At 36.5% G+C, this 23,424-nt stretch overlaps 1 protein-coding gene across 2 annotated transcripts in view; it reads right to left on the bottom strand.

Moving 5' to 3' along the window:
* Nucleotides 1-23,424, bottom strand: part of MBD5 (methyl-CpG binding domain protein 5) — a 159,776-nt gene that overhangs the window by 38,023 nt on the left and 98,329 nt on the right. For both annotated transcript variants that reach the window (XM_042948725.1, XM_042948726.1), the window contains 3 exons: nt 14,678-14,780; nt 13,375-13,555; nt 5,655-7,790 (listed from right to left, as the gene is read on the bottom strand). In XM_042948725.1, the coding sequence (XP_042804659.1) occupies nt 5,655-7,790; nt 13,375-13,555; nt 14,678-14,780 (2,420 nt within the window). The remainder of the gene's footprint in view (nt 1-5,654; nt 7,791-13,374; nt 13,556-14,677; nt 14,781-23,424) is intronic.

The raw sequence follows: 23,424 nt of genomic DNA, 5'->3' as shown, positions 1-23,424 counted from the left end.
GGGTCTTGTACAGATATTTTGAAATTTCCTGGACTAGCTCTCACCGAGGAGTAGCTCAGCAACTCCTTCACACTTCTGTTGTTCCATTTTTAATCTGTATAAAGGTGAGCTGTTACTTTGAATTTGCAAGTATAATTCTTACAAAATAACTTTTAGTCTACTCTTTGCTTGACTGGCATGAATGCTGTTTGATGTAAGTTCCTATAAAGGAAGAGCACTAAGATTTATCTAGTACTACATGCATGTGGAAATGAAATCTATTTTGATGATACCACAGGAATATTTTTAAGCATTATTTTTAATGAGTCAAATTTGTGTAGAGTGAACATCACTGCCTAGAATTGGGTACTTTTAGAAGCTGCATCAGTGTTTTCAGACCACTTGATTTTAGTAAATAATAGCTTAGGCATGTCCTAGAGAACTGAAGGATTTCTAGTGACTTCATAAGTGAGTTTAGTGTATTGCAATGGAATAAAATTCTCCCAATTTGCACACTGGGACAATTTATTTCTTGAAAGGTACAAAATAGATCATTGAATCAGCAAACATATCACACCACTCTGAGTTCTGTCTTCACCTTTGATTATACAGACTCAATGTCTAAAGTCAAACATATTTTAAGTCCTTCTTTTGTACACAAGGAAACATTAAGCCTCGAATATGTAAACAAACAAGTGGTGTAACCCTGATAATAGGAAACCTTCTTAAACAGCAAGACATTGTTGTAAAAATATCTTACAGCAAAGAAGAAATGGCTCATTTTGCAAAAACTTAACTGAAAGAACAGACATAGATTTTTATCACACAATCAAGAATTTAATAGAGTTTTGGTATTGGCTAAAAAACAAAGCAGAAGGCAACTTTTAACCTGGAAGCCTTGTGCATCAGAGGAGGGATAAATTCTAGGCATTTAATGTTTGGTTGCAAATACTGTCAATAGCAACTATTAGTAATTCATTCACAACCTTAAAGGAGCCTTTGCCCTTCTTCACTCTACATTAGTCTCTGTAAGACTAGAAGATTATTTCCACACAAACGTCACGTATCCTGAGAGGGCTAATAACTTACATAGTACAATCCATCCGTGAACATTTTTATCCCATATTCTCTTTGCACCTGTAACTTCAAAGGTAGGGAATGACAATTTCCCTTTATTTTCTTTACTGGCATGTTCTGAGAATAAATAAATACATAGAACATAACACCAAGCTCATTGCTTTGCAGTCTTTTACCTAAAGTGTTCTTTTGTGGTCTCTATTTCATTTTCTTATACCTACCATATCAATGGCTGTACTGAGTTTCAATCACATGCTTTTTGTGCTGAAAGAAAAAACACTTTCTTTTCCAGAGTTTTTAAAAAATATATATAAATATCCGTGAACATATATTTATTCATAGGTTTATTTATATTCTTGTTAGTCAGTGTATCTCTTTAAGAGTTAAGGCAAATAAATGAATTATTTTCTCTTCTGGTACAAACTCATACTCTTCCTCTTCAGAGGATTCTATTTTCCTGTGTTTAGAAGAGTTGATTAAATGTTTTTTACTAGAAAAAAAAAAGAGAATATAAAAGGGGTTTTGAAGTGAAAAAGTTGTATTTAATGACTATCACATTGGAGAAGGTAAGGTTGTTATTAAGTTGGTTAGCAGAGTAGTCCCAATCTTTTTGCTTCTTCGAAATTGTGAAAAACCACAGGGCTACGGAAGGGATAAGCTGTCCCAGGGACACTGACAGGACTTGGTCCTCTGCAGAGGCCAGGGTTACTGGCGTGTGTGATCTTGTTCTATGGCCACAGCGGTCAGAAAACTGAGGAGGCACAGGCCTGATAACATTTGCCAGTCAAGGGCACCTGATTTGGGATTCCTCCCTGAACCAAAACCCCACAGGACATGTGCTGGAACCATTTAAATGCTGAAACTTGGCTCTCTTCATAAATGGAAAGTTGCTTTAAATGGACACTACTGATGGATTTCAGAACATACCTGCATTCAACAGTTTGAGTATTTGAACTGAGAATCAGGAACTTTGGGGTTTGGTTTGCCAGACCCAGCCAGGCTTGGCTTTACAACTTGAGGAATGTCAGCAAGGATCCTACTGGTCATTTTCTAAATCTGTTACATGGAGATACTAAGCTTTACTTGTAATTTGAAATCCAGAAAGTGAATAGAAACCTGTAAACTTTACGATGCAAAGTGTTCAGAGAGCTTTAATGGAAAGGCAATTTCAAAACTGCTAATAGAATTAATAAAACCTTGCATAGTCTTAAATTTTAGAAATATTTTCTAAGCATTTTATATCTTTTACCTGATTTTTTTTTATCTCAGCCTCCAATTCCCATATTTGAGATGTGATACATTTTTAAATGTTTCCCATGGAATCCACATGTAGGCCTAAAAAAATCAGTATCCGGGTTGTTTATAATAGAAAAACTCTCTTTAAAATAAGTTTCTGACAATAAATAACCAATCAAATTAAGTGTTCTCAGAGCGAGTGATTTCTCCTCTTAAAGTCTTACTGTAACATTTTTTAGTTGCTTAGGAGAGTGGAAAAGGCACTGGATTAAGCAGGTTACTTGAGTTCTGTCCGGGCTCCGTTACCAGAGAGAAGAGTAGCACTATGTTACCTGTGGGTTTCTTTCACCTTCACTGTGTTGTCATGCTCGGAAGGGCAGAGCTAGCATCTGCATAGGTGCCTCCTTCAAAGGTCTACTGACACATCGCCCAGTAGGAAACCCATTCTTATCTGATTGAATGAGGTGATACAAATTCATTAAAATGAAGGTCAACAAATGTGACTCACAAATGAGGGGCAGTTCTCTTGACAGTTTGGACATTTCATCTGTGTTGACACAACATCCTAGCATCAGAGTACGGAGAGAAGGCAAAAATCACTGACCTTTGTCTAAAAGTGCATCAAAAGTTTACAAATGTGGCTTGTAACATGCACTGATGTGTTTTAATGTATTACCTGTTGGGTATTTTTAAAAATTTTGAAAGTGAAACATTCAAAGTTTTTTTGAGTACTGAAGTTTTTAGATGAAGAACTTACACAGCTGGGAAGAAAATGGATTTTACGATCAGATGAACCTGAGTTCAAATTTTAATTCAGTTATGCACGAGTTTGGTCAATTATTTAAATTCTCTGAAGTTCAGTTACTCATGTGTAAAATGGGGGCAATAATACCTTATACTTTAGAGAACTACACAGATTAGAAAGAACATAGGTAAATCACTTGGCACGTCATAAGTACTCGATAGCTATGATAGCTTTAAGCAACATTTTAAGAGTAAAATGTATTTTTCTTCCAATGTCTTATTGGTATGCTAGGGCTATGTAGCAGAGATTATAGGGATAGCTGTGACTGCCACCTGCTAGCTCACTCTGCATGCCCAGCCTTGCTACTTATTTCATGGATGAATAAATGTCAGTGCAAATAAATATTTAGGCTAAGCAATTATAACGACAGTGCATTCAGTTGACACAGTTTACTGTGCATCAAAAAGAAACATGGAATTAGAGACGTTTTCAATATTCAGCTCATCAAAAGAGTTACAGTAATTAGTAAATCTACCCATTTTCACAACCAGCTGCACATCAGATCTATGTACTTTAATTAGTATTTAATTTTATTAGGTTTAATATTTTAAAACTTCTTACTGACCTAGATTTTTTATCAAAGTATATGCTTTCTGTTAGCTTACACATGATTGGTCAAATCCATATCATTACTAGACATTTATTCTTGTACAATTTAGCTATTTATATGCTAACACTTTTCTTAGATTAATAAATTTTCAACCTGTGTTTGACACTCCCAGCACTGGCAATCCAGATCTGATGCTTTACAGAGGTTCATGGAACAAGAAAATACATGTCCGAGACTGTATAAAATAAGTCTAAACTGAACATTCAGAAAAAACAAAAATATAAATAAATGTTGGTCTTTTCCATTACGGATGAATTGAAATACATCATTAATAAAATATATACACTTTGCAATATTAACTCAGACCTGAAACAAAGTAAGTTGAGGTAAGGGGTATCAAAACGTAAAGATATATAATACAATGAGACTAATAATGTCTCATCTAAATGATTGAAGGCATGCTTAATAAATATGGTATATTTTAAAATAGTTACTGATTTCATGTCACTTTCATCTGCTAAAAGCATAAGGTTAAATTTTCACTTTTGTGGAATTATTTAAAAAGGTATATGAGTCATTGAAAAGTTGGAAGCCCCTTTGGAACAAGTATCCTGTTAAACACATAAAAAATAGTTTCATGAGATTCTTTAGACTAAGAATATCTAGAAGGCACTAATCACTTCAATTATCTTCTCCACCTTATATTCTTTTTAACACAAGAGGTCAATGAACAGTTCATTAAATACTGACACCAAAACATAAAACAGCACAAGTTGTGGAGGATGGCAGGTGTAAAGAAGTGATGCCAGGAAGGAAAACACTCAATGTTACTACCAGCAACAGAGACATGTAGGTTCTAATGCTTTTCCAGCATGACGGTATAATACAGTCTATACATATCCAAACAATGTCTTGTTATTAAAAGCCTCAGCAGTTTTCTCATTTCCAGTAGCAATCTGGTTTTCAAAGCCCGTTGTATTCATATCTGAACAATATTGTCTCTACAATTATCTTTTGTTTCCTCCCTGTCATTTCCTACAAATCTCTCAAACCATTAGTGTTGGGTTTTGGGTATTCTTTCTGAAATACTTCCATGGTGAAATTTCCTGATGTCTCCATGAATTTACCTCTTTAGTGCTTCTTTACTGATTTTTATAACAATTTCTGATGACCCTATTGCACAAAACACAGTTCTTTCTAATGTGTCTACTTTTAAATAAATTGGTCTCCTTCATTATAGTGGATGAAGAGATATAATAAATTTGGGTTCAAAACCTTAATGTCAATGGTAAAAATAATGGCTAAATTCTACAAGAAAACTGTAAAATAATTTCAAGATCAAAAATTCTGGAAATCAGGTTTTCAAGCCTTTTTTATTAGAAAACTTAAATTATTATCTTTTTTTTTAAAAGGGAGTAGCCAATATCCATTTTTGAATTTTCTCAACAAATAATAATAAAGGATAGCAAACTAGGATAAGAAAACACATTAGAAGGCAGCTTTCTACTTCATACAACTTCTAGTTACCTTTCCTATCCATTTACCTATTTCTGGTCAGCAGCAAGAACAAAAATTCTGTTTATTTTTGCCTTTTTGGGTTTTCCAAGATGAGCATCATTTACCTGAATACAAACAAAAGCTAGGGGAAACGGCTTTTCTATTGGCATAGACCGAGTACATGTCTCATGAACCAGGAAACCCTGCCTTCTATGGCTTCTTTTGTAGTTTAGAGTCCAATGGTTATACAACCAACCGAAAGTCAAACAAAATTCAAAATGACAGATTGACAACAAGTAACGGAAACACATGGAATCCCCTTGGTTGTTATTTTTTCTATTAGACAAATCCCTAGCATTCTGTAAATAAAATTATAAATACTAAAGAAATGATGACAATTTCACAATGGGGAAAGGATCATTTCTTATCATAATAAATATTTTGGTACAAATTTTAAAAAACGTAGAAAAGTTTAGTACCTTGGGGTACTTTTTTCTAATAAAACCATACCTGCTTCAGAACTTGTTTGATTATAGCTGCTAACAATGCTGTTTGGTATCACTGGAGTGGAGGACGTTGAAATTCTTGACTGAGGTGGATTGGGATGTAATGAATTTCCTAAAGCCATGCCCGACTGACTGAGCATCCCACAGTTCCCGCTAGCCTGAATCTGATTTATTAAACCTGCAAGATGGTGGTTTGGGACTGGGCTGTTACTGTGAACAAAGTTAGTGTTTGCATTGTGGCAGTGCACGGCTTCCCCTCTCAAAGGTATGTTCTGTGTCAGTGAATTCTGAAGAGCACTGGAGTTCATACTGGGATCTGTAAAATGCAGCTGGTTAGCAGAGCAAGGCAAAGCAGTATTTGAGCCCCCACAACCCGGGGTACTATTGCTACTCAAGTGAGAGCTTTGACAACTCATAGACTGTAGTAACTGAGACATTGAACTGATGGGAAATGAACCCTGACCCTGCTTTCTTAGCAAGTCGGGTCCAGGTTTAGGAACTGCAGAACTATCCATTTGAGACTGTCTGAGCAAACTCAACACTGTGGTAGGTGGCTGTTTTCTTTTCCGCAATGAGTCTTTTTGCTGAGACATCAGCTTATCTCTTAGTGCTGCTCGACCACTTTGCCCTTCCCCTGTTGGGAGAAGCATGTTGGCAGTAGGAGTGAACATGGTGTTTAAAGTGCTATGTCCTTCAGTGTTGCCACTGCCAGCAACAGCTCCAGAATTGCTACTGCTGCTACAGTTGTTACCAGCAAGTTTGTTTTGATTTGCTAGCTGTGCTTTGGCTGCTGCTGAGAGTAAACTACTTGCTGGAAAGGAGGCAGCATTGTGCTGGTTCAAGATCTGATTTAAAGGCATTCCCAGCAAACCAGGCTGACTCTTTATGGAACCACTTCCGGCAGATGCAGTCGGAAAAGCTGCACTGCTTGGGGAATTTAGTACATTACTCATTCCAGCAATTAATGGGTTAGGGATATCCTTGTACTGATGGTGTCCATCGGACTTGGTAGAAGGGCTTGATGGCATTGATGGCCTTGGGGACCCTATTGTTGACCTTGGTGACCTGGGTGGAACCTTAATACCACTACAAGTGGCCTGGGGTCCTAGAGGTGGCATCATGAAATTTCCGTGATCTGATGATGTGGAAGATGAGCGTGATCTTTGGGGCGATGCCTCAATCCTTCCAATTCCAGTCCCCATCATGTGCACTGGGGATGTCACTGGAGAAGGGGACAGGGAGGTTGAAGCTGAATGCTGAACTCTTTGTATATGACTCCCATGATTCATATGACCAGGTTTTACGGTTGGCAAAGGGAGATTACTTGGCAAAGGAACAACAGCAGGAGGCATGCTTACATTCATCACAGGTACCTGAGAGTGGACATTTGAATGGAAACTAGTTGGATTAATGATAACAGGGTTCTGATTCACCGGTTTACTGGGAATAGGGTCAAGAATGCCAAGTGGATCTTTCTCGGATGTTAATGGCTTTTTCTGAAGAGCACAAGAAGGTGGAGGAGGGGGAGGTGGGCCTTGGGGTGGTTTGTGGTGGAACATTGCTCGTGGTATTTCCATATTAGTTGAAAAATTACACATTGGTTTTTTCATTACTGGACTCTTTGTAGTCAAGGTTGGGGAAAGAGGTATATTAGTCCTTCCAGCCATTGCACAGGATGACTGTACGGGAGAACCGTGTAGCATTACTGAAGGTGGAGAAAGAGGAGTCCTATTTAGATGAATAGGACTAGAATTGGGAGCTCCATGAAAACCAGGATTATTTCTTGGGAAAACATCAGGGCTTCCAAGTGGGTCAGTCCTTGGAGAGATTGAGCCATCTCCATATATCTGGGAACCTGACGATGCTGGGCTGGGGAGGCCTCCATGGCTGCCACGGAATGGAGATTTCTGTCCGTGTTCACTGCTGCCCAGTCTCTGCCGGGGGTAGATGGGGTGGAGTTCTTGTTGCTGGCTTCCAGGCAGTTCTTGTACATATAGCCTTCCCATGGCATTGGATGATCCAATCATTAACTTGAAAGGATTCTTACATTCAGGCATTACAGAATTTGTAATTCCTTCATGCGACTTATTTCTTACAGATCTTGGAGTTGCTGCCCGAGAAGGTACTACTGGAGTTGCATCTGGTGTGAAAGAGAGAGAGAGAAAAAAAGAATTCTGTTAGTAGTCTCAATTCTTTTGTGTTGGCATGGGGGGAGTGAAGGAAAGGAGGAAATGAGGAAGGGAGGGCATCTGGAAATAGAAATTTTCAAAAAGAAGCTGTGACCCTATGCGATTAAAAAAAAGTTCTGTACTCTAAAATAAACTTTGATGGAAAAAAAAATGCACATTATTCTCCCTTAGTTGACCAAAAGTTCTCAATAACTGCTCATTATGCTTGTTTACTTCTTATCTGTTGAGAAAGGATGGGGATCTGAATCAGTACATACTGACATTAGCCATCCTAATAATATTTGTAATGTGAAGACTCAAGATTGACAGCCCATACAGAAATGGCAATGTTACTATCTTGTTGGATTTGAATTTTTTAAGAACAGGGTTACATCAGAAAATTAAAATCTGCATAGTATAATTTCTTATAATTTAAATGCACGGCCATTTTCACCAGAAAGTGTGTTACCCTATAAATCTTTCTGTTTCCTTACTGAAACTTCCTCAGGACAGCTACAAAAACTCTTCCTTATCTCACCATTTTTACTGTGAGAGCAAAAGAGTCTTAATTTTTGTGAATTAAGTGGATGGGATTTTGAATCTTTTAAAATGGGAGTGATAACAATAGTGAGGGCAGTGATACTGCAATCACGCTTAACTTCATCAAGTCTGTAACACTATCCAACACTGCAATTTCTTTGCCCTTGATCAGCTGTTATTGTAAAAACAGCCTTAGTCAACCAACTTAGGCAAAAGATTGCAATTCTTTTATTAGGCTGGAATTCCTATGCAAAATTTACTCAGAATGCTAAAATCTTCAGTACTGGTTTCCAATCGAGTATTCTCTTTTTGCAGAAAGCATCGCTCCCTCTCTGGCTTTTTGGAATCCCTTCAGTTTCTTTGGAGATCAGACAGAATATAGGCAACAAAAGCAAGCTGGCTCATCACACAGAATTTTCATTTTATCATGTCCGAAGTCTAAGTTTAAGTTTTTTTAGCCCCTAAGGATGTTTAACTATTTATAAAGTTGTGCCTTTTAAAACAGAGATGGCAAATACAATCAGTTTCGTATGCCAATTCCCATCAACTGGTGGTGGCTGCTTAGAGAGCTATGTAGAAAGATGTCGAACTCCAGCTGGGCTCTGTGAGAAAATGCCAATGAGTCTTACAGGCACGGGATATGAAAGTGGTCCCATGTATACCATAAACTGGCCACCCCAATTCCGAGACTTGCAATATATTAGCAAGTATACTTGGATCCACTTGTAGTTAGAGGTATCTTTACTTAAATGGATAACTGTAGACTTAAGATAAATACCCTTTTCCTATCTGTTAGATCATATATAGGTCAAATTATATCATAACAATTTCTAAGACTGTGGTTATCAATCTGGGGTAAAGCGAAGACTAGGCAGGGTATATTAAAGAAATAAGAGAATGCAGTGAACATATAGTTTTCTTGGAAAAGTGGGCTTTCTATTTCTAGTATGGTAGAGATTATTTGATACGGTGGTTTCTGCATATAATATATGAAAAGTTGAGAACTAATGATATAAGAGAATTGCAGCCGATAAAGTCAACTTATTTTCTTGTTAAAGACAGAATTTTAAGGTTTATAATTAAAGGAATAAAATATGAAAAATACTTGGAGCATTGCACATAGCATCTAGTGAGAACACAGGTGTCTGCAGTAACATCACTAGCATTATTATGTGATTAACCGTGTCTTCTTTTTTTTTTTTTTTTTTTTTTTTTTTTTTTTAATTTTTTTTCAACGTTTTTTATTTATTTTTGGGACAGAGAGAGACAGAGCATGAACGGGGGAGGGGCAGAGAGAGAGGGAGACACAGAATCGGAAACAGGCTCCAGGCTCCGAGCCATCAGCCCAGAGCCTGACGCGGGGCTCGAACTCACAGACCGCGAGATCGTGACCTGGCTGAAGTCGGACGCTTAACCGACTGCGCCACCCAGGCGCCCCAACCGTGTCTTCTTTAGTAACAAAACCACTGAGTTGTGTCTGTTCTGAGTGTTTATACAGTGTACAGTTTATACAATATACAGACGTTGGCATCCTTATATTCAACAGAATTTAGAAAACAGCTGTGGTTTAGAAAGGATGTCTTCCATACCTGGGGAAAAATAGTTACCATCTTTAAAATGACAGGAATACTGAATAAACAAGTCATGCTGATGTTATGTTACGTTTAGGAATTAAGTAGTATAAGAATTGGCAAATAGAAATGCTAGGCACTCATCAAGTGTTTTCATGTACACTCAAGTAGACCTTTCAAAAGAATAAACAGAAACCAAATATATCCTTATGCATGCAAAATAAAGAGAGATGTAAACTACTATATGAGTCTTCTTAACTTTTAATTACTTAAATCCCAACCCCATAATATAGTTCAATATTAGGAATTTGAAATAAACACTATGTCTGAAGCTAGTGAAAGAATAGCAACTAATCCAATAAAGCATATCATTTTTTAAATTTTTTTTTTTTAACATTTATTTATTTTTGAGACAGAGAGAGACAGAGCATGAACGGGGGAGGGGCAGAGAGAGAGGGAGACACAGAATCAGAAGCAGGCTCCAGGCTCTGAGCCATCAGCCCAGAGCCCGACGCGGGGCTCGAACTCGCGGACCGCGAGATCGTGACCTGAGCTGAAGTCGGACGCTTAACCGACTGAGCCACCCAGGCGCCCCAAGCGTATCATTTTTTAAAAGCAGAGGTTTTAGGGTTTTTTTTAAAAATGTTTATTTATTTTGAGAGAGAGAGAGAGCAAGCAGGGGTGAGGCAGAGAGGAGGGAAAGAGAGAGAATTCCAAGCAGGCTCCATGCTGCCAGTACAGAGCCCGATGTGGGGCTCAGTGTCATGAACCATGTGATTATGACCTGAGCCGAAATCAAGAGTGGGACGCTTAACTGACTGAGACACCCAGACACCCCATAAAGCATATCGTTTTAAAAGCGGATGGAGATACACCTCTTATACCTGTACTAGTTAAAGATTTACGTTTAATTTCAATAATGAAATTTGTATGTATAGGGTATGACAAAGGACCTAGATCAAGATACTAGTAGGGTCAGGGGTGCCTGGGTGGCTCAGTCAGTTAAGCGGCCAACTTGGGTTCAGGTCATGATCTCACGGTCCGTGAGTTTGAGCCCAGCGTCGGGCTCTGTGCTGACCGCTCAGAGCCTGGAGGCTGTTTCGGATTCTGTGTCTCCCTCTCTCTCTGACCCTCCCCCGTTCATGCTCTGTTTCTCTCTGTCTCAAAAATAAATAAACGTTAAAAAAAATAAAAAAAAAAGATACTACTAGGGTCATTAAAAAAGCAACAAGGCAGACTTTGTAGAAAGAGGTAAAATTGATATAATGTGATATGAGAGCGGCAGCAGATATATGCAGGGTGATATGCAAAAATGAGAACAGTTATATCAAGGTGGCAAGATAATGGTATACTTCAAATAATTTATTACTATTAAATAGGTCTTTTAATTGTTGCAATATCTTTTAGTTTAAGAAAATGTAGCTCATTAAGAGAAAAAAAAATTTCCTAATTTTTTTTTCTTACATACCTTTGTGGAGCAATTTTTTTCTGATCATTCCTGTTAAAGTTCAAAGGTTAGAGGGTTCTTGAAGAAGAGCTCTCTGCTAATAACTGCCAAATTTGTCTCTTCCTACTCTCTTCACATGAGTTCTAAGTGTGAATCTTTAATTACCTGTATGATGTCACAACTGTTCCTCTTTGTATCTAAAGCTGTCAGTAATTTGGTCCCAACTTACTTATACAGGTTTAATCTTCCATTCAAGTCAGACTAGTTTCCACATCGTCTCTTAATTACGCACCACTCATCCTGAATAAGAATTTTCTTATTTCCCTCATATGTCCAAATCTTAACCATTTTCCAGGGCTAAAGATTTCTCTGATCACTGCAGGTTATACGTATCATCCCTAATTTTCAGAACTCTGCAGAACAATGTATAATTTGCCTTCATAAACAAATGCTTTGGTGCTCAGCCATGTTTTATCTTGAAATATCATTCAAAATATTGTAATATTTTGGAAGGAGTTCATATCCTAGCCCATACAAAAAAAATTTCCTCAGTCTCAAAGTATAATTCCACAAACTACATATTAGTTATAAAGGGAAGAGTTACCTTAACAACAGAGAAAAGGGAAGAGTTACCTTAACAACAGAGAAATTGGATATACCTAACTTTATCCAAGCACTCGAACTTAATGTCATCAATATGGGATAAACTGACATATGTGTCTTCTAATGAGGACATAACATTACCTATGCAGTATTTCTACCAAACTGTGTTTAACCTGAGTATGAATAAATATCTGGAAACAATTAGGCATATCTGAAATGAGAAACACCTGTAAAACTGACCCAGACTCTTCAAAAATAGATTTCAAAAGACTGGGAAATTGGTGTAGATTAAAGAAGTATAAAAAGTTAATGCAGGGGCGCCTGGGTGGCTCAGTCGGTTAAGCGGGTGACTTCGGCTCAGGTCACGATCTCGCGGTCCGTGAGTTCGAGCCCGGCGTCGGGCTCTGTGCTGATGGCTCAGAGCCTGGAGCCCGTTTCAGATTCTGTGTCTCCCTCTCTCTCTGACCCTCCCCCGTTCATGCTCTGTCTCTCTGTCTCAAAAATAAATAAACGTTAAAAAAAAAATTAAAAAAAAAAGTTAATGCAGTTGTACAATCTTTGATTGCATCCTGGGTTTAAAAAACTGTAAGAAATTATTAGGACAACTGGAGCAGTTAGAATATACACTGAATTTTAGATAATAATATTATCATCAGTGTTAAATTTTTTGAATGTGATAATTAGATTGTGGTTTATATAGGAGAACATCCATGTGTTTTGAAATCTTTAGAGATGAACTGTCAGAATAATTGCAACTTCTGCCACAAAATGTTAATTGTTGAATCTGAGCAAAGGGTACATGAGTGCTTGGTGAACTGTTTATGTAATTTTTCTGCACGTTTTAAATTAAAAAAAAAATAAAAGTATATGTGTGTGTGTGTGTGTGTGTGTGTGTGTGTGTGTGTGTGTGTTTGGTGGAGGTATAAAAAGCTCCTGACAAAGTGACTTCTCTTAGTAGGTGTTCAATAAATAGCTATTCAGTGACTGAAAGAACAACACTCTGGATGATATTGCTACTTGTGGGGGAGGACTTGAAACCACATCCATTCCAGCTCTAGCAAAAAGGTGACTTTTGTTTCCTAAAAACTGATGGCACCTTCTATTTTGTGAGCTCAGCTCTACATACTTGCACAGCATTTGGATGTGCTAATTGGTGTTTATTCTGCTCAGTTAACTCAAGGATTTAAATAGGAAATGTGGGGAAACAACTTTGTAGGAATTTTTCAGAACTAATTTGCTATCTGTAAAAAAAATGATAAAACACAGACAACTTTAGAAGCACTGTGTATGTTTTAAAAGGGGACTCAGAAAATGCTTCGCAGAGTGATTTCCAGTGACTCTTCTGGGAGAGAAGTTGCAGAGGCAAATTTCTAAACCCTTCACCGTATTACATACTTGTTCCTCCCCCAGGACTGGTGAGCACCAGAGAAGGATGTGGGGCTTCCATGCTCTTATGAAGTGTGGCCACTGCAATGATTTTTCTTTTATGTATGCATAGCTTTGTGACATCTTCATCTGCTTTAACATCTTCTGCGGTTCTCTGTTTCACAGCAGCTCCAGGATCGAAATTAAACACCTGGAAAAAGCACAGCCTCTGTTAGAATATGTCTGTAAAAACATCAGATTAAAAAAATCTTATCATCAAAAAAAAAGTTTTGCATAGATTAGGGCATATATCTGAATAAAAGTGTCTTGAGTTTTTAAATTTAAGAAAAACAGTTTTATATATAATACAATAAATACTTCTGCTGGACTCATGGTTTTTAGTGATAAAGTAAATAATGAAAATTATCCTAATTCTAAGATAGCCAAGGTAAGTATATGGAAAGGTATAATACCTGATAATGTTTTTAATTTTAGATACTTCCTGATGTTATAACAGTACAAAAACAGATGAGGTATAGTTAAAAAAAAACCAACAACAACCCTAAAAGCTGACATTGCTACATGTTAACTTTTTCTTTGGCTTTATTTAATTACTATATTAATATTACTTTTTCATGGATTTAAAAAGTCCATTACTCTATTTTTAAAAAATCTTACTTGCTGTGTATATATTGATAGGCTGTTTCCAATGCTTTGTGGCGGTATGTGTGTGTGGAATGAGGTGAAACAAATAAAAGGAAAAAGTGGTCTATTAATCTTTAGTTCTAAAATTAGCACATAATAGATACTCAGAGTTTCTATTCTACTGTTTCTATTCTACTCTAAAATAATACTTTGTCATTAAAAATAACTGTATTTTTTTACCTTGCAAAGGACTAAAACAGTTTTACTTTTGGCTCAGAGGGTTCAGCTTTGCGATTTTAAAAGTATTTGTTGCAGATTTATCAACACTCATGCAAAAAATAATATTGCAGATTGAGTAGTTATAGTAAGGAAGAAAATATTGTGCTATTAAATAATGGGCATGGGTATAGCTCAAATGAAAAGGTGTTAAAAAGATTTTGGTGAAATATTTAATATGAATATAGGTTTGTCACCTTTGAAAATGACTGGGACTTGAACCATTTTCTACAATTTTAAGCATTCCAGAGTGCATGCAAAAGATATCTAATTAGATAAAGACTTTAAAATGCATATATGATTGGAGAAGTAATATACAAATGAAATGCCAGATGAGAAAAATATATGAAACACTTAAAAAAACAAAAAACAAAAAACAAAATGGCCAATAGATGTGTTGTGAAATGGTTACCTTGGGAAGAATAAGAGGACATTCCAAGCCACACTTGCATGTTCCGTCAGTAAGCAGGTATGTTTTAACCTGCTCCAAGCAAGATAACAAAGACCCACTGGGACTGTAAAAAAAGTTAAAAAAAAAAATCAGGAAATAATTCTGACTGCACATATTATATGAAAAAAGGCGTAACTTAAGTCTTACTGTCCTTCAAAAGATAACATTTTCCTATTAAGGAAAATCATTTTCTTTGTCAATATTATGTTATCTGCTAAATTACATCTTTTAACACTATCGGTCTTTCTTCTAACCAAACTATTTCTCAGAAAAATAGAGATTTTCATAGAAAATTAAATAGAAGTATTTTGAAAACCAAGAGTGGACTAAGAATGGCAAAGAATGCTATCCTTAAGAAAGTACAGAAACAGGCAAGAGAGGAATGAGAAAACTACATGAAAGTAATCATTATTTTAAAGTAGATCTACTTTTAAAAGCTGTTTGAGGAAAGACTGAAATTTAGAAACATGTTGGAAGTCAAACCAGAAAGTCATTAAGTCTACAAAAGTTGTGGCCAGCAAGTTCTTCCTTTTAATCTTGGAATCTAGAACCAAACTGTCCCAATGTTAAAAACAGATTTCTCTTTTTTTCCCCAATCCCCAAACATTTCCCTGCAATGTTTCTTTGTAGATAGATAAGTATGGTCCAACTCAAATTGTACTGGGAACCAAACCATTTTGGCAAGGAAAGAGGAGCAATGCAGAACTGACAAAGATCACGAACTCTGTAAGAAAACAGGGTTTTAGATGTCAGAAGGTGCTGTGTACATCTTCTGGCTGGTAATTGGGGGTAATGCTCTCAATGTTACTGCTCTGTGGTCACAAAACGCAGTATTTTCTGTGAATACTGATCAAGTTCAAGTCTACAGGTTAGGTACAAATTCAGATGGTAGGACAAGTCTTTTGATTTGTATTTACAATGAGGGTTAGTTTAAAATGGGCAATCTGTATTAATATGTTGATTTTAATAGTATTAAATAGATATTATGCTTTGAAAACTATTATATACTTTTCATTCAAGAATAGCTTTTATTTGTGACTATTTACTAAAACTTTCACTTTAGTCTTCTGATCGAATTTATCCAGAAAAAATACTCTCCATGTTGTATACAAAGCATTACTCTACTGGGGGCAGACTGCTTGCATAAAAACACAGGTAATAGTTTCATATCTATACATAAATAAGGGGCGCCGGGGTGGCTCAGTCGGTTGGGTGTCTGACTTCGGCTCAGGTCATGATCTCACGGTTTGTGAGTTTGAGCCCCGCCTCAGGCTCTGTGTTGACAGCTCGAAGCCTGGAGCCTGCTTCGGACTCTGTGTCTCCCTCTCTCTCTGCTCCTCCCCCACGTATGCTCTATCTCTCTCTGTCTCTCAAAGATCAATAAATTAAAAAAATTGTTTTTATACATAAACCAGTTTTAAAATGCAATTCATATTTTATTTATGGACAGTCAAAGAAGTGACTTATGCACATAGAAAATCTCATTTAAAATCCTCAATTTTGTTGACTGAAACATTCATTTGTTTAGACGAATACTTTTTTTCAGATGATATGTAAAAAGTAATAATTCCCATATTACAGACTCGAGTTCCACCCCAGTGGTAGGGGCAATCTCATGCTTTTGAAAGTCTGGTAGTGTTGATAAAACAAGATTACCATTCAGTTGTCTTGTGAAGAATTCATGAATTTTGTGAAAAGAAACTGCCTAGCATTTTACAGTTAAAGAAAGTGTATGAACTGAATCCTAGAGGAATCTAATGGTAAAATTAAACATGAAGACAAGAATTCCTGAATTCTATTAGAGTACTCTACTCTAGACACTTAAAAACATTTCCTCTCAATCAGTCAGTTGAGTTCTTTCCTTCAGTTGTAGCTCTTTAATTAACTTTTGTGAGTAATAATTAACATAAAAAATAGCTACAAGTCTTATGGCACAGATAAAGCTCAAAAGATTGGAAGCAGGTGGGAAATTTAAGGTGCAGCCTCAATGCCACCCTGAAGCAGGAGCAGCTGGAGACTACCTAAAAATCACAAGCAAACTGCACATTGAGAAGGGAGCTACAGAAGGAGGGCTAGCTTCCTATCCATGTTTAAGTACTAATTTAACCAGTTATATATACAAACAAATAAAAAACCATGCTGACTTAATTTATTTGATGGTATTTTACCTTATCTGACAAAGTTTGCTTCCACAATAATTCTCAGTGTATAGATTTGAATTTGGAGAACTCACACTAAATGATAATGAAGTCTACTTACACTTGGCAAATCATGAATGAACAAGATAAATGACAGATTCCCAGACTTAACTTGGTTTCACTCAGCTCTCAGCAGTCTGAAAAGCTGATGTATCTTTCTTATGTAGTTTTATAAGATGAAGTAAAAAAATTAAATTATCAAGATTTTAGAGTCATTTGCTCTAAGATGAATATATTTGCTCCCTACAGACTAGAATAACCACAAATATAAACAACAACATTGAAATCTCGCTATATTTATAAGAAAGTATTTTTAGTAGTTTTTAATAGCATTGGCAATAGGAAACTTGGAAAAAGTTATCCCATATGACCTTGTCCATCTTATCTACTGTGGGGTGAGCTCCACATTCTCTGCTTTCTTATACCTTCACTCCAATTAACATAGAGCACATCTATACCATTGCAGAAATACTTATGTGCAAAAGAATTTCAACAGGTAATTAAGTTTACCTCAACAAACACCTCAAACAAAGCAAACACACCTGAGATAGAATCTGAACTGACTTTTGAGTTATTAAGGCATGAAATTGTTTGTATTCATATCATAGAAAATACCTCATTCATATAAATACATCTTTGCACAAATGGAGAATTCCACTGAAGCTGCGATACAAATCATCACACTGAAAAAAAGAGCATTAATGTAATGATACAACGTGATATCTTTTAAAAAGTCCTAAGCCTGTTTCTAATAGTTTTTTAATTATATCACAAAGAAAGATTTGTTATCATAAGCTTTCATACACTTACTGATAAACTACAAAATAAGTAACTTAGGGGTGCCTGGGTGGCTCAGTCGGTTAAGCGTCCGACTTCGGCTCAGGTCATGATCTCGCTGGTCTGTGAGTTCGAGCCCCGCGTCAGGCTCTGTGCTGACTGCTCAGAGCCTGGAGCCTGTTTCAGATTCTGTGTCTCCCTCTCTCTCTGACCCTCCCCAGTTCATGCTCTGTCTCTGTCTCAAAAATAAAGAAACGTTAAAAAAAAAAAATTAGAAAAAAATAAGTAACTTAGGTGCCACTTGTTTAATAATAAGACTAAAACTTGATCAAGGTTCAAGATGGCAGTGTAGGAAGATCCTGAGCTCAGCTCCACCCATGGACATAATGAATCTACAACTACAACACGAAGACCTAGAAACTAGATGAACAGAATCTCCACAACAGACGGCAGCACTGAAATGGATGGAAGAGGCAGAGAAACAGTCTCAATAAGGAAAAGAACTCTAGGGAGGAAGTTCCATGGTCGAGAAGGATCTCAAAGGTATGATATTTGTCCCTTAAAAGCAAGAGATTTTGCTGATGTGGGTTGCCTCCATATCAGGCAGTCCAACCCTTAGATCCTACATAGGAGGGACAAGCCCCCCAAGTAGCTGGCTTTGAAAACTAACAGAGAATATGTCTGGAAAAAACTACCTAATTATAGGGAAAAAATCTGGTCTCAAAAGGCTAATGCACAGACTGACTCGGCCCAGAAACCAGAGCAAAAACACTCAATTGAAAAGCGCATAGACCATAGGTGAAGGATACCTACTTACCAATCTTGGTGAGCCTTCTGGAGAGGCAAGAGGCAGCAAGGCCTCTTCTCAAGGACTGAGACCCTGGCGACAGTCATTTCTGCTACCTCATTCTGCCATGCTGCACTGGTGGGCACTATTTTGGAATCGTTCTACTAGACCACTAATGCAAACAGGGTATGCCCTGCTGAGAACTCTCCACAACCTTGTACCTCCACCAGCCTTGCAGCAAGCAGGACCCTAGTTGTGCCCACTAGCATGTCCGTAGCAGTTACCCCAGTGCCATACAGCCATCCAGGCCAGGAGCCAGCCCTATCCACAATTACATCCACAGCATTTGTGGCCACACTACCACAGAAGGGTAACTGCTGTCCACACAAGGGACACCCCTGTAGCAGATGGCTCTGGTGGCCAGGTAGGATTTCATTTCTGGGCCCATAGGACATCTCATATATAAAACTACTCCTTCAAGACCGGGAGATAGCTGAAATGCCTAATACATAGAAATAAACACAGAGAGGTAGGCAAAATGAGGAGACAGAGAAATATGTTCAAAAGAACAAGACAAAACCTCAGAAAAAGAACTAAACAAATAGAGATAAACAATCTATTTGATAAAGAGGTCAAAGTTAATGGTTATAAACATGCTTACTGAACTTGTGAGAACAATGGATGAACACAGAACTTGAACAAGGAGAGAGAAAATATAAGTACCAATCAGAGCTGAAGAATATCATAACAGAACTGAAAAATACATTAGGGGGAATAAAGAGCCGAAAAGATGTCACAGAAGAATGGATCAGCAATCTAGAAGACAGAGTAATGGAAACTGCCTAAACTGAATGACAAAAAGAAAAAATAATTTAAATAAATAAGTAAAGTTTAAGAAATCCCTGAAACAACATCAAGCATACTAACATTCGCATTACATATAGGGGTTTCATTAGTAGAAGGAAGAAATGAAAGTGTCAGAAAACTTATTTGAAAAAATTATAGTTGAAGATGTTCATGACCTGGGGAAGGAAACAGACATCCAGGTTTGGGAAGCACGAGAGTCCCAAACAAGATGAATCTAGAGATCTACACCAAGACACATTATAATTAAAATGTCAAAAATTAAAGATAAAGAGAGAATCCTTAAAAAAAGCCAGAGAAAAGCAATTTAGTTACATATAAGTGAACACCCATAAGACTATCAGCTGAATTTTCAGCAGAAAATTTTCAGGCCAGAAGGTAGTGACATGATATATTCAAAGTAGCGAAAGGAAAAAGCTTACAACCAAGGATCCTTTACCCGGCTAAGTTATCAATCAGGACTGAAGGGGAAGATAAAAATTTTCCCAGACAAGCAAAAGCTAAAGGAGTTAAACACAACTAAACTTGCTTTATAAGCACTGTTAAACTGGGCGCCTGGGTGGTTCCCTAGGTTAAGCGTCTGACTCTTGATTTCTGCTCAGGTCTGATCTCACGTTGGTGAGTTAGAGCCCTGTGTTGGGCTCTGTACTGACAGCATGGAGACTGCTTGGGATTCTTTCTCTCTCTCTTGGCCCTGTCCCCTTCTCTCTCTCTCTCTCTTTCTCTCTCTCTCAAAATAAGTAATTAAACTTAAAAAAAAAAGACCTATTAAAGGGAAAGTGGAAAAGGCCATGACTAGAAATAAGAAAATATATGAAAGAAAAAAAATCCCACTGGTATAGGCAAACATAGAAAAGGTAGTGGATCAACCTCTTGTAAAGCTAGTATGAAGGTTAAAAGACAAAAGTAGTAAAATCAATTATATCTACAATAATGAAAAGATGCACAAAATAAAAAGATGCAAAACATGACATCAAAAACATAAAATGTGGGGAGAAGAGCAAACATGTAATGCTTTTAGAATGCTTTCAAACTTAAGCAACCACCAACTTAATATAGATTTCTATATGTATAGGATGTTATATATGAACCTCATGGTGACCAAAAACCTAAAATAGATACACAAGAAAATAAAAAGAAAGGAATCCAAACATAAAACTAAAGAACATCATCAAATCACAGAGGAAGAGAGGAAGAGAAGAAAGGAACAGAAGAACTACAAAAACAACCAGAAAACAATGAACATAATAGCAATAAGTACACACTTATCAATAAATGCTTTAAGTGTAAATGGACTAAGTGTTCCAATCAAAATACATAGGGTGGCTGAATGGATTAAAAGAAACAAAACAAGACCCATCTATATGCTGCCTATGAGAGACTTAGTTCAGATCTAAACACACACACAGACTGAAATTGAAGGGATAAAAAAAGATATTCTATGCAAATGGAAACAAAAACAAAACTGGGGTAGCAATACTTATATCACACAAAATAGACTTTATAAGAAAGGCTGTAACAAGAGACAAAAAAGGAAATTTACAAAATGATAAAGGGATCAATTCAACAAGAAGACATAACATTTGTAAATATTTATTTACCTAACATAGTAGCACCTAAATATATAAAGCAAATATTAACAGACACAAAGGGAGAAACTGACAGTAATACTATAAAAGTAGGGGACTTTAACACCCCACTTACATCAAAGGGTAGATCATTCAGACAGAAAATCAGTAAGGAAACACTGGCCTTAAATGACCCACTAGACCTGATGGACTTATCAGATACATACAGAACATTCCATCTCAAGTGCACATGGAGCATCCTTCGGGATACATCGTATTTGACTGCAGAGTAAGTCTCAACAAGTTTAAATCATATCAAGCACCTTTTCAAACCACAACAGTATAAAACTAGAAATCAATCACAGGAAGACAAATTGAAAAACCACAAATACGTGGAGACTAAACAACATTCTACTGAACAACCAATGGCCAATGAAGAAATCAAAGAAGAAACCAAAAAATATTTTGAGATATATAAGCACAACATTCTAAAACCTACGGATGCAAAAGAAGTGTTAAAAGGGATGTTTATAATGATACAGGCCTGCTTCAAAACACAAGAAAAATTCTAAATCTTTTGAGATATATAAGCACAACATTCTAAAACCTATGGGATGCAGCAAAAGAAGTGTTAAGAGGAATGTTTATAATGATACAGGCCTGCTTCAAGATGCAAGAAAAATTCCAAAAAAGAATTTAATCCTAAACGTAGATGAACTAGAAAAAGAAGAAACAAAACCCAAAATTAGTAGAAGGAAGGAAATAATAAACATCAGAGTGGAAATAAATGAAATAGAGACTAAAAATAAAAAAAAAAATAGAAAAGATCAATGAAACTAAACGCTGGTCCTTTGAAAAGATAAACAAAATCAGAAAACATTTAGCTAGACTCATCAAGAAAAAAAAAGGGGGGATCCAAATGAATAAAGTGACAAATGAAAAAGGAGAAAAAACCCTGAATAGCCAAATCAATCTTGAGAAAGAAGAACAAAGCTGAAGGTAGTCACAATCCTGATTTCAAACTAAACTACAAAGCTATAGTAATCAAAAACAATATGGTACCAGAACTAGCACAAAAACAGACACCATGATCAATGGAACAAATTAGAAAGACCAGAAATAAACCCATGGTTATATGGTCAGTTAATAAACAACAAACAAGGCAAGAGTGTACAATGGGGAAAAGACAATCTCTTCAATAAGCGTTACTGGGAAAACTACACAGCTACATGCAGAAAAAGGAAACTGTACCACTTTCTTATACCACACACAAAAATAAGCTCAAAATTGAAGACTAGAATATAAGCCCTGAAACTATAAAACTCTTAGAAGAAAACATAAGCGGTAACCTCTTTGACATCTTAGCAATATTTTTTTGGATCAGTCATCTCAGGCAAGGACAGCAAAAGCAGAAATAAACAAATGGGACTATATTGTACCAAAAAGCTTTTTACACAGTGAAGTAAACCATCCACAAACAAAATTGCAACTTACTGAATGAGAGAAGATATTCACAAAGGGTATATACAATAAGGGGTTAACATCCAAAACATATAAAGAACTCCTACAACTTAATATGAAAAAATCAAACATTCAGATTTTAAAATGTACAGATGACCTGACTGGACATTTTTCAAAGACATACAGATGGCCAACAGGCATATGAAAAAATGCTCAATATCACTAACCAGCAGGGAAATGCACATCAAAATCACAATGAAATATCCTCTCACACATGTCAGAATGATTGTGATTAAAAAGATAAGAAATAACAAGTATTGGTGAGGATGGGAGAAAGGGAACCATTGCACACCATTGGTAAGAATGTAAATTGGAGCAGCAAGTTTGGAAAAAAGCATGGAGCTTCATCAAAAAATTAAAAATAGAAATACCATACAATCTAGCAATTCCACTGCATTGGCCATGCATACCACTTCTAGATATTTAACCAAAGAAAATGAAAACACTAATTCAAAAAGACAAATGCACTCCTATGTTCATTGCAGCTTTATTTGCAATAGCCAAGATATGGAAGCACCCTCAGTGTTCATAGATAGATGAATGGACAAAGGAGATTTGTACATGCACACACACACACACACACACACACACACACGGGAATATTACTCAGTGATAAAAAAAAGGATGAGATCTTGCCATTTGTGACAACATGGTTGATCCTAGAGGGTAGTATCTAAGTGAAATATGTCAGAGAAAGATAAATACCATATGACTTCATTTATATGTAGAATCTGAAGAACAAAACAAATGACCAAACCAAACAAAGCAGAAACAGACTCATTGATATAGAAAACAAACTGGTGGTTGCCAGAGGGAGATGAATGGGAGGATGGACAAAATAGATCTTTCAGTTATAAAACATGTTAGACATAGGGAGGTAATGTACAGCATAGGGAATAGTCAGTGTAACAATTTGTATGATAATAGATGGTAACTAGACTTATTGAGGTGACAATTTCATAAAGTATACAAATGTCGAATCACTATGTTGTA

This window comes from Panthera leo, chromosome C1, assembly GCF_018350215.1.
Source record: "Panthera leo isolate Ple1 chromosome C1, P.leo_Ple1_pat1.1, whole genome shotgun sequence".
NCBI lineage: Eukaryota > Metazoa > Chordata > Mammalia > Carnivora > Felidae > Panthera > Panthera leo.
This window is presented reverse-complemented; position numbering and strand designations above follow the sequence as displayed.